Source organism: Rutidosis leptorrhynchoides, chromosome 8, assembly GCF_046630445.1.
Source record: "Rutidosis leptorrhynchoides isolate AG116_Rl617_1_P2 chromosome 8, CSIRO_AGI_Rlap_v1, whole genome shotgun sequence".
Classification (NCBI taxonomy): Eukaryota; Viridiplantae; Streptophyta; class Magnoliopsida; order Asterales; family Asteraceae; genus Rutidosis; species Rutidosis leptorrhynchoides.
In genome coordinates, this window is record NC_092340.1 from 64,967,568 (window position 1) to 64,980,580 (window position 13,013).

General features: G+C 32.9%; 1 protein-coding gene across 1 annotated transcript; it reads right to left on the reverse strand.

The window, feature by feature from the left end:
- Positions 1–1,019: 1,019 nt before the first annotated feature.
- On the reverse strand, positions 1,020–1,840 carry LOC139863119 (fasciclin-like arabinogalactan protein 12). Its single transcript, XM_071851766.1, has one exon. The coding sequence runs from the start codon at positions 1,810–1,812 to the stop codon at positions 1,069–1,071; it is 744 nt and encodes a 247-aa protein (XP_071707867.1). The 5' UTR covers positions 1,813–1,840; the 3' UTR covers positions 1,020–1,068.
- Positions 1,841–13,013: the final 11,173 nt, after the last annotated feature.

A 13,013-nucleotide genomic window follows, 5' to 3' on the forward strand; every position in this document is an offset into this window, starting at 1 on the left:
TTAGTGTAATTTTTTTTGATAAAATAATGATTTTACAGTAACTCTGAAAACTTTGAACATCTAAACATAGTTTGAGGATTGTTTTGACAATTTATTAGTTGGTGTCGTTTTCATCCGGTTGAAATGACCAATGGTCTGCGAGCATATAATTTATGGACTTGTAAATAATAACTCTAAACGTTATCTTTATAAGATGACAAATTAATTAAAAATGACCCCATTCTCGTGAGTGTTTATAAATATTCCCTTAATAAATCGTAATTATAAATATGCTTTTTCTCCACGCACTACGTACAATGCATGATGACCTGGTAGCTCTGCCTGAAACATGTTATCGAGATAATCACTAAAGACGGCATATTTTCATCGCAACACACACTAAACACGAGCGCAATGCGCGGTGCTAGGTGACATATAGAGTGGATATTTTTCACAGAGTTGTTGATTCTAAAAAATAAAATACTATGATAAAATATACCGATAGCAATATTATGATAAAGTTCTTTCCACTTCATAGATACTCCATTCGTTTCAATTATATTGTTCACTATTGATTTTCTAAGTGTTTCAAATTAATTGTCCACTTTTTATAAATGTAAAAAAATAATGTAATAAAATTATTTAGTGTCCGTACTTTATATATGTAAGATAAAAAAAAAAAAAAAAAAAAGTAAGAGATGGGATTGAAAAATTACAGAAAAATACATCTAATAATCAATTTTTCTTAAATAGTGTATTATTTTTTTCTGAATCGATAGATTTAAGATTTAAGATGGAGAGAATATTCTTTTTATACAAACGACAACCAAAATATCCATATCCATTAAGAAACCGGATATCAGTTCAACATTAATCGTACAAATACGATAACAAAATTAGCAAAATAGATTACAAATGTCGCAACATTAAGTCAAACAGCACTCACCAGTCACCACACACATGAAAAAAAAAAAAAAAAAAAAAAAAACAAAGGAAAAGAATTATTATACTCCTTAACAAATGAAGAAAACCATGCAAAAGAATGGACCCACGTACATGTCCTACGTGGCATCATCGAAACCTTCCATGTTACAAAATTAAAATTCCAAAAAAAGCAATCATTAATCCTCCCATAAATCCATGCAGCCCACGACGTACCCCGGAGGATTTATTATCTTCCACGGCGGCCGGAGCATCTGATATGTCCACTGGCTTTCTCTTTTTCTTCTCGGGTTCGGGTGCCGGAGCTTCGGCTGGAGGTATCGGGCCAAACAAACTCATGGGCAAAAGAACTTTGTCCACTTGATAAACAGCAAGTGAACCATCGGTGTATACCAAATTTGCCACGGTGGCATTAACAACACCGGTGGTTAGATTGACACTGTTGCCAGATGTCGTTATATTTAAGGGGAATTTATAAAATGTGCTATCTCCTGCTTGTGTTCTTAAAGGGTTACTTAGGGTTTGAAATTGTGATGCGGAAATGTAGGTTGGGATGACGTGGAATTGAACAAGTTCGTCTTTTTGTTGGTCGGATAACGAGTTGAGGGTCCCGGCTGAGAGGCTTGAAAAGGCGTTATCGCTTGGAGCGAATACGGTCATGCCTTGATCGGAGTTATTGAGTTGAGTGTTGATTTGGGAACCAACTTTTGTTATGTCTAAAAGGTGGAGTAGGGTTGTGAATTGACCGGCTTTTTCGAGGATTTTGGTTACGTTGGTGGGTCCGGGTGGTCCAGGTGGCATTGCGAATTCGGCTAGAGTGGTTGTGGTGGTGGCGAATAGGAGGATGAGTGGTAGCAAGATTTTGGATAATGAAAGAATTTGTGTTGTCATTTTGGGGTTTTTTTGTTTCCTTTTTAAGAAAGAAATATGAAATATGATTTGTGGATTTTGAGTGAGGAATGTTGGAATGGGTTGGAGGATTTTATGGGGTTTGGGGGTGAGGTGGAGGGTCAGTTTGAAGTAATTGTTTGGTGTGATGGGGCAATTAAAGTTGGTGTTTTTTTAAAAAAGGTTTTTAAGTGGGTGATAGGTTGTAATTTTAGTTAAAATTTTAATTTTAATGTCAATTATTAAGCATTGAATAAATTGAAATTAGTATATAGTGTTAGCTCCTCCATTCCATTACAAGTTTTCTGTTTGAGTTTTTAAAGTCTTTTTAGATTAACTTTGACTCTAATTAATTTTGTTTTTGTTATGTAAATTTTTACGAAAATGATATGAATGAATTGTATTTTAATTGAATTTTAATAGATATAAATTTTATAAAGTATTATATAACACTTATAAAATTATTTAGAGTCAAAGTTAAACAAAAAAGGCTTTGAAAAGTCATACTGAACATTTGTAATGGGAAGGAGAGAATATGTAGCTATATCAGCCATTTATAACTATTATGTTAATAAATGGTATATAAAGTATTTAGATTGTATAGCATATGTAGTATTGGCTAAGGGGAATGATTCTCACACACACTTTTTTGATCCTCACACACCAATTGAATATTATTAGAAGAGCAAAATGTTAAAATAGGTGTGTGAGGATCAAAAAAATGTGTGTGAGAATCATCTCCCATTGGCTAATGGTTTATTTTGTATATTGTATATGGTTCATTGTACGTCAATTCAGATCTTTCAAGTTTGAATCTGCTAAGCAATAAAAATCTTCCATAGTAGTTATGAAAGTTCACTAGCATGATTAGTCGAGCCGTAAAACGAATCGAAAACACAGATTAAAAAAGTATTTTAATGTGTGGGGTAGGAGAGATATGAAACGCAATCGACTTCGGGATAAATTTCGATGGCAAGATAGATATCTTATCGAGAACGTGATGAAAGACTCGGATTAGGATATTGATTGCTGCTCAGACTGCTCTTCCTGCGCGTCATCGGATTCGGAATCATAGTCTAATTAGCTGTCGAGTCGTGTTCTTTTAATATCTTCGTGTTTGTGTGTTTCCTATAGCTTCGTGTTGTTGGTTGTTTGTGCATTTTTTTGGTGCGGTCGCTTGTAGCCTCGTGTCTTGTCTAGCTCCTTGCTAGTTTGTTTCGTGTTCTTTTTATTTTAATAATACTTACTTGCCTTTCAAAAAAAAAAAAAAATATTTTAATAGAATTTATGCACGATCGATATATGTTGCATTTTGTAAGTGAAGATAATTAATTGCGTTTCGACCCCCGCTGGCTACATATTAAAGACACAATTTCATCTCTGCCATGAAGTATTCACCCGTGGTACCTTTCCCATATCGTTTGGGGGGTTAAAGGGGAGGGGGGTTTTACTTAGCTGTGCCCTTGGATCGGTTTCAAGGTTTCCTCCCGGGCAGCGATGGGGGCGGGGTTATTATCGCTGCATCGACATATTCGAATCGGGAGATGATCGCAACGGGTGGTTTAGTCCCCCTCGGGTGATCCCAATCGATGTTCAAAAAAAAAAAATGCGTTTCGTACGAAATAAAGTTGGTTATGACAGTTGTTTTATAGATATTATTGAAAGCACGTAGAGTTAATTTTGTTTTCTCATAATGACTCGTTAGAACTTCAGAGATATAGATAGGGTCGTATATCTAAGTTTGCTTACAAAGGCAGCAAACACAAAAGTCATATTATCAAAAATTGATGTAAGAATGCTAGAAGAATGTGAAACCTTGCTATATTTAGACATATCATTTATAGCCTAATTTTATATTTATAATTAATTTTATTATGAATAAAAACTAAAATCATAATTTCAAATCTTCTCTATATATTAAAGCAGAGTGTAAATTAGTTAAGATGAAAAAAAAAGATTCTTTCAAAATTAAATCTCAGCCCTACAATAGGAATATTTTAAACAAATCTGATGGTCCACGTTTATATGTATTAAGAATTGTCTCTCTCATATTAGAGTTTATAATTTCTGTTCCAATTATGCCCTAAATTGACTTTCCATCTAAAATTACGGAGAAGTTAGATTAAAACCGTCTACGATTAACTCACATTCTCACTCCATAACCAAATAAATTCCTGGAAACCGTTCAACCTTCAACAATAAAACATATAGTCGTTGCATTGCATACACATATGCAATTTTGAATCGAGGTATCAATTCGTCTAAATATCATTTTTTGTTTGTTTGATTTCTAACGATCAATCATTTTTAGTATTTTAATCATCACTTATGAATCTGATTCATCAATTGGTTATTCTTCTTCTCTTTACGAATTAACCATAAGTATGTGATTCATTTTAATCGGTGTACTTTGATTCAACACTTTAGTTGATTGCCGATTAGTGCATTACTGGTAATTGTATCGGCTTATCTAATATCTTTGGGTTAAATCATCAATCGAGTTACATAGTCTCATCTGTCAGTTTGATATTTGTGTAGGGTTCATATCGCGTCCTTAATGTGTAATTGGAACAAGTTGCTCATTGATACAGGTATGGCACATATTCCATTGATGATTCTTAATTCTATTAGAAGTACATTTAAAGAACATGAATATTTAGTAAAATGGTTCATGTATCTGATTTAATTGTTAGAAGTGTTACTATAAGATTTATGTTGGTTATAATTTATGGTCACGACAAATGTAATTGATTCTGAAATATCATTCAACCATTTTTCACATAATTATTTTAGAGTATTGCAACTAATTTTGAATTGTGGTAACGGTTAATTTGCAAATGGTATCCCCGAATTATAGTATCAGTTACAAAATCATTTCAATTATCATTAAACTCACAATCAATTACCACAACGATGGCAACTGTAACTTCTACTGTCCTTGAATTGACTAACATTATTTAATCAACTCTTGTTGGTTGATCTTACTTTAATTCTTCATAATTTATATCTTATATCTTCCTGAGTGGGAAAATTGTTCTGAATGTGGCGTCAAGTGGAATTAGATGAACTTATGAGATGTGAATGTTATATCAAGAACCTATTATCTGCCGCCGATCATATGTTATGGTATGTTGAGGGTCTGCAAGGGTTGTGCTTATTGATCTTTCAATGTGTTTGATTAAAGTTTATAACTGTTGTACTTAAATTGTGAACGCAAAATTCTCAGGTCTCTCTTTACGTATTCAAAAATACTAGGATGTCTGCTTTAATGTTTTAACATGTTCGGCGTTTCTTATGATCACATAAAACATGTATACATTCTTCAAATTCGTTTTTAATAATAGGTTGGCGTAAGGTTTTTTAAATTGTTTAGCAGAAGTTCCTGGTTCGGAATTATGTATTTACCAAATGTAGGAGGTTACCGACATAGAATTCAATGGTGAATCTGGCTAGCACATGACTGATGGAAGTAGTGGATAAATGGTATGCTAAAAATAGCATCTTCTGTTTGTTTATTTTAAAAAGGTATAAATGGATGTATATATCATCTCTGTATAACCTAGTGATGGAAAATGTCCACTGCTTTTGTGGGCAACATGTGGTCAGAAGGTTGGTTATTATCCTGGGACGAGCATCTCTATTCATATGAGAAGGCTGACTAATGATGGTTAGTTTTTTCATTAGTTCATGTATTTTCTTTGGCTTTGTTTGTCAAGAGGTATCACAACCACATTCACTTATTACTTGCAGGTACAAGGCCGTCTCAACAATTCAAAGCCCAAGGCGAAAATAAAAATGGGCCCTTATACACGTTAAAATTTTAAATACAGAAAAAAATATAATATTAAAATTTACTAATACGAAAAAAGCTCTCAACGCATGCGTATATATATATATATATATATATATATATATATATATATATATATATATACTAAAAATTTTGGGCCATTCAAAATTTTTGGGCCCTAGGCGATCGCCTATCTTGCCTATGTCCAAAGACGCCACTGTGCAGGTACTAATGATCCATTGTTAAAGTAAATTTGTGAGGTTGTAGCTGGAAGTCAGACACCACTTGAAGATGTGATCTGAATGAAGATTGACTTTCAAAACTTGAGCTAATGTATGCCAACTACGTAATTGGAATATGTGTGCTCCCACCAGTTTCAATTGAGCCTTCTTCAAAAGTATCCAATAAGCCAATTCTTTCCAGGTAATTTTGTCAAATTTAGTTATATACTCCTAATACGTATATGGGGTGTGGTAAAAGTGAAACTAAATTATAGCATATGTTTAAATTTATTATGCTATGAGGACAAGAATATAACCTTAGTGTTGACTATGATTTTGCTCTTGCATTAATGAACCTTGTGGCAATGGAATATGTCAACATGGTGGCATTTAATTATGTCAATATGTTGGCATTTTGTTATGTCAGTACAATTTGCAAAAATTCGAAAGTATAAAAGCAAAAGAAGCAGATATACAAATTGTGTTGTCTGCTGAAATTTATTTATTTGCTACTAAAAAATGTGATTACCTGATATAACATTCACGAAGCCTCCTAGATTGACTAATTTGTTTTGGCAAGATGAATGAGCTATTGGTTTAAAATGCCCGTGTTGTTGTATTATGAGACTTCATTTTCGAGATGAGTTCCTAACAAATAATTTGTTAAAGGGAGTATTAAGTAATTAGAATTCTTGTGTATAATTTGATTCAGTCCCTTTACACCAGTGTATGTTTTTATGCTTCTTATGGCATTTTCAGTGAAGGTTACATGATGTTTTAATAATCTTCGATTTCAATATGTAATTTACATAATGTTTGACTTATATGTTTGACAGTGATCAAGGTGAGAAATCATTGATAAAAAGTTGTTTGATATGTTAAAAGTATTGTGTGAATCTTTAGTTAGTGAAGATGTCATGGCAAAGATTTTGGGATTGAGTTGGTAACCTTTGAAATAGTTGAGATTTTTTGAAAATTATTCGTAACCTCCTTATGAAATCAATTGATTACATTGTTCAATTATAAAAATATTTATTTTCTTATCCTGCGAATTCGCGAGTATTAAACTAGTCAAATAAGAAAATTTGGTAATAAAAACCAATATCTATATTTAATTATAATATAATTAATCAAATTCAATTGAGTTATTGAGTTTAAATATTTAAATATAAAAATTTAATAATAGTAATATTAAACATAGCCATAAGAGTTATATTTAACATACTAATAAAAATACATCTTTAAAATAAGTTTAGAAATTAAAATTACCATATTTAATTGCAAAGTTAAACTACATAAGCACATAATACCTATTTTTAGAAATGATAAGAGTAACAAATGGTCAAATATTATTCCTTGGTAGAGAAAATAATAGAGAGAGAAAATTTGCGACGGCTAATTCAACGGCGGGTGCTGACGACGATGATGAAGGATCGATGAAACAACGAGGAGCAAGAAAGGGTAACTACTACAGAGATCGATCAACGAACATTAACAAACCTAGACTAACGTCATTAATGTTCTACAACTTTCCTGAAACATGGGGTGTCGCTGAACTTTAAAAGACTTTTGACAGATTCAATTTAGTACGCGACGTTTATATTGCCAGGAAACGGTTATAAAATGGTCACCGCTTCGGGTTCGTACGTTTTGAAGGGTGGAATGATATGGCAGATGATGGCAAGACTTAACATAATCTAAATTCTTGGTTGGGGTCTAAAAGTTTATAAAGCACGTGAACGAAACAATGATAACAGCAACAGACTAACAAATAATTTGAGACATTATGGTAATACGAGAACCTCAAGAATCAACAAGGATGATATTGTCTGGAAGATGAATGTTTCCAAGGGTATGGTGGGTGAAAAGAAAGTATGAAAAGAAATACCCAAGATGAATATGAGCAATGCTAAAGCTGATAACAAGGAGACTACATAAAAGAAAACCCTACACCTGCAGAAGTTTTCAAAAGCAAAGAAACTGGGCCTCAACCCTATAATCAGTATGTCAAGTTCTCGGAAGATAAAAAAAAAAGAAAAATAACACCCAAGACGACAAGGTTAGAATGGTATCCATGTGCAATGAAAAAGAAAACAATGAGATTGAAAACGTTTCAATTATCGGTGAAGTGGAAAACTACAGCCTTCTCCAACAAATCAAAAGATTATGTGAGATTGAAGGGCTCATCGACATTAACATTAAATACTTGGGTGGACTTGAAATCATGCTAATACTAAAATCTGAAGAGGCAGTGACTAACATTCTCGAGAATGATCACCATGGTATAAAAAGATGGATAAAGAATCTGAGAAAATGGAATGCATCATATTTCTATCATGGTAGACTAACGTGGATTAATGTCAGTGGGGTACCAGTTATTTTTTGGAATGAAACCATGTTCGCGAAAATTGGTGGATGGTGGGGTGAGGTGATCGAAATGTCTAACTGCAAATTGTGATCGAAATGTCTAACTGCATCTGTGAGGGTCACAAAACGTGAGATATTCTGTCAAAAACGCAGTAGGTAGGTCAGGAGGCATTCTACTCATGTAGGATTCGAACATCTTCAATGTTGATCATGATGTTGAAAGTGAATTCTTCATAGCCATCAAAGGTAAACTTTCTAACTACAACACTGAGATTGTAATTGTTAATGTTTACGGACCACATAATGACGAGAAAAAAAATATTTTGGGCTTGTTTTAATGACTTTCTGAAATATGATAATGTTGCTTGGGTTGTTTCAATGAGGTCAGGTTCAATTCCGAGAGGGAAAATACAGATTTTATAGCTAGAAGAGCCACTTTGTTCAATGACTTTATCTCCAATAACAGCCTCATAGAAATCCCTCTTACCGGGAAATGATTCACGAGAATTAGTGATGACGGAATCAAATTCTGATAAACTTGATAGCTTCTTTGTCTCTGACAATTTTGCTGATATGTGGGATGATATACATGTTTCGGCTCTTGACAGAAACCTCTCAGACCACACCCCATTATTGCTCAAAAATGGTCAGTCTGACTTTGGACCGAAACCGATTAGAATTTTTGATTCCTGGATCGAAGATAATAATACTGAGAATTTGATTATCGAAGCATGGAACACCCCTGTCACATGCCACCATATAGATGTTGTGTTTAGGCTCAAACTCAAATGTGTTAAGGAAAAATTGTGTGATTGGAGCAAAAAGGATTATGGGAAAATAGATGAAGAACTAGGTAAATTAAATGAGGAGTGTAATCAGTTTGAACTTGAAGTTGAACAAGGTATTTTATCTAATGATGAGAGATTGATTTAGTTGTCAAAAAGGGACCAATGGATTGAGAAAGATCGAGACAAAAGAAATATGTTCAAGCAAAAGGCTCAAATTAAATGGGCAATCGAATGTGACGAAAATTCTAGAATTTTCCACTCAGTCATTAAACGTCGAAACAACAAGAATAATTTAAGAGGATTACACATAAATGGAACATGGAGTGAGATCGTAATGCAATTGAAAATGAAGTCCATAGTTACTTTAAATCTTTTTATGAAGATCATGAAACCAGAGGCTTTGTTTTTGAGGGTTTCGAAACATCCAAAATTTCATCGAAGAAGCTTCACTTATTGAATCAAAATTCACATAAGAAAAAGCCCGGGATGCAATCAAAGATTGTGGCATTTCAAAGGCCCCCGGGCTCGACGGATTTAACTTCAACTTATTACAGAAAATATTGGTGGCTTATAAAAAATGATTTGATGAGTGCACTTCTTTGGTTTTGGGAACATGGGGAAATATCAGCAGGCTGTAACGCATATTTAATCACAATTATACCAAAAATAAATGATCCGGTCCACCTTCGTGATTATAGACCAATAAGTCTCATAGGTAGTTATTAAAAAATAATTGCAAAAATCGTGGCAACAGACTTCGTGGGGTAATCGGTAACTTAGTTGGAGTAGAATAAAGTGCGTCCGTTACGGGTAGATAAATTCTTGATAGCATCCTTATAGCCAATGAGTTAGTTGATGTTGTCAAAAAAGAAAAACTGAGTGCTTCTTATTTAAAGCCGACTTCGAAAAGGCTTTTGATTGTGTTCGATGGAGGTTCCTATTAGACATAATGGAAGAAATGGGGTTTGGAGATAAATGAAGGAAATGGACAGAATCTTGCTTTCGATCGGCTTCAATCTCAGTTCTAGTTAATGGCTCTCCAACAAAGGAATTCAACCTTCAAAAGGGTGTTCGCCAAGGTGATACACTCTCACCTTATCTCTTTATCATTGCAAGCGAAGGTTTGGATATCCTCACCATAATTGCGGTTAGAGACAAACTTATAAGGGGGTTGAAATTGGTGAAAATAAAGTTGTCGTCTTCCATTTACAATATTCGGACGATATAATTTTCTTCGGGGATTGGAACAAACGCACAAAACTCTCGTGTGCTTTGAGAAACTTTCGGGTTTACGAATTAACCAAAGAAAAATTCTTCTCTATGGGATTGGGATTTCAAAACTAACATTAGAAAACATGGCCGTCAACCTAGGATGTAATGCGAGTTCCCTCCTATTTACATATTTAGGGATGCCAATCGGTCAAAAATGCATATAAAGAAGCATGGAACCCTATAATTGAGAAATTCAAAAAAAGATTGTCGACATGGAAAGCTAGAACAATGTCATTCGGGGTAGGTTAACGCTCATCAAATCGATCCTTAGTAGCCTTCCACTTTACTTCTTCTCGTTGTTTCGTGCTCCCTCATCCGTCATCCACCTTCTCGAGAATATGCGTCATACTTTTTTTTTTGGGCGGGTCGTGGAATGATTCAAAATTATCATGGGTTAAATGGGATTCAATTCTTTTACCTTACAATGAGGGTGGGCTAAATATTTCTTCACTCAAATTCAAAAATTGGGCGCTTTTGAGGAAATAGTGGTGGCGTTTTCGCACCGAAAACGGATACTACGGGTCAATATGTGAGACGAACCGTCCTAATTCATAAGGACGGATACAATAACATATGATTATATTGTGAGGTATTTGACCTCTATATGATACATTTTACAAACATTGCATTCGTTTTAAAAGACAAACTTTCATTACATCGAAAGTTGACAGGCATGCATACCATTTCATAATATATCCAAATTATAAATGTCTTAATAGTAATGTTGTTGAACTCAATGACTCGAATGCAACGTCTTTTGAAATATGCCATGAATGACTCCAAGTAATATCTCTAAATGAGCAAATGCACAGCGGAAGATTTCTTTCAAACATGAGAATAAACATGCTTTCAAGTGTCAACCAAAAGGTTGGTGAGTTCATTAATTTATCGTAAACATTCATTCCATTATTTTAATAGACCACAAGATTTCAGATATTTAATTGTACACGTAACCCGAGTACAAAAATAGTACGCATAACCTGCGAATTAAAAATCATTCATATGGTGAACACCTGGTAACCGACATTAACAAATGCATCTAGGATATCCCAAAATATACAGGTACACTCATCTGTATATAAAATCGAAGTACTAAAGCATCCATAACCTGGATGGGGTTCGTTAGGCCCATAGATCTATCTTCAGGATTCGCGTCAATTTGGGGGTCTGTTCCCAAATTCTTAGGCTACCAAGCTAAAAAGTGTAGTGACCCGGAAAAATTTTGACTAATTTTAAATCAAACTCTCGATACGATATTGTATTTTCAACACGATAAGCAAAGTCTGTTAGGTTGGATCTCAAAAATTTTGAACTGTTTCATATATTCAATTGACCTTCGACCATTCCCGACGATTCACGAACAACTATATGTAAATAGTTACATATATATATATATATATATATATATATATATATATATATATATATATATATATATATATATATATATATATATATATATATATATATCTATATATATATATATATATAATATTATATTTAGATGTTTAAAAGAATATAATTAATATATTTATTTACTTAAACTTGTTAATTAAGATTTTATATATATATATATATATATATATATATATATATATATATATATATATATATATAGAGTGTGTATATTGAAAATAAATGATTTCGAGCCTAATTAGTAAATGTCAGTAACACTCGGTTGACGTTTCGTTAGTTTTAATATAGATATATTACATGTTCATGAAGGACTAAAATAAAAGTTGAACTGTAAATCAATTACGAAGATGTTAGATTCGTTAAAAATATTTTTACCTTTTTAAGTTTAAATATTAGTACTCCGTACATATAAATTGGAACAGAAAATAAATAATTATCGAACCTTTTTGATCAGGTTTCAAACAGTTAATGAGTGAAATAATTAAATATATTTAATCTAAAAATTTGGGATTTTTAGAGACACTTTTATACGTTAACTGTTTAGCAATGGATACGATATAGCCATCTGGGGAAAAGTGTCGGCAATTAATTACACGTGATGGCTGCTAACTCAAATGAAAATACTATTTGTAACTGTGCAATCAATGACTTTGATTTCATTATTTTAGTATTTATTATTATTATTATTATTATTATTATTATTATTATTATTATTATTATTATTATTATTATTATTTTTATTATTATTATTATTAATTAACATTAATATTATAAATCATATAAATATATCTATATATACATACAGAGATTGGAAGTGCCATCACCAACACTTAAACTTTCTGTGTTTTCTATCTAGCTTGCCATGAGAACACTCTCATCACCACCTTCCCCATCGCCTCAACCACTGTAATGACCTGTCAAAATTGCTATTGACGCGGCACGTTAATCATTGATTCTACAGTGAGGTTTTGACCTCTATATGATACGTTTTGATAAAATATTGCATTCATTAAAATAAGTGACTTTCTAAACATAGAAAGTTACAAACATGTGGGTGAGTGCTTAGGTATAAGCAAATCCCCAAAATACATAAGTTTTTATCATATAGTTTGACATCACAGTCAAATTATTTATTACACAACGCAGTTTTATTTCGAATGCAATAAACTTTATGCAAAGCATGAGAGACTCCATACAGGCAACAAGCACATCACAGCGGAAGCAGTCTAAGGACCTGAGAATAAAACATGCTAAAAAGTCAACACGAATGTTGGTGAGTTATAGGTTTAATTGCTCGAGTCATAATTATATATAAAGATAGACCACAAGATTTCATCAAAAATTTATCAA

Bases quoted from the DNA above. Each gene is read 5' to 3' on its own strand.
- LOC139863119 (XM_071851766.1), bottom strand. From the start codon at position 1,812: ATGACAACACAAATTCTTTCATTATCCAAAATCTTGCTACCACTCATC.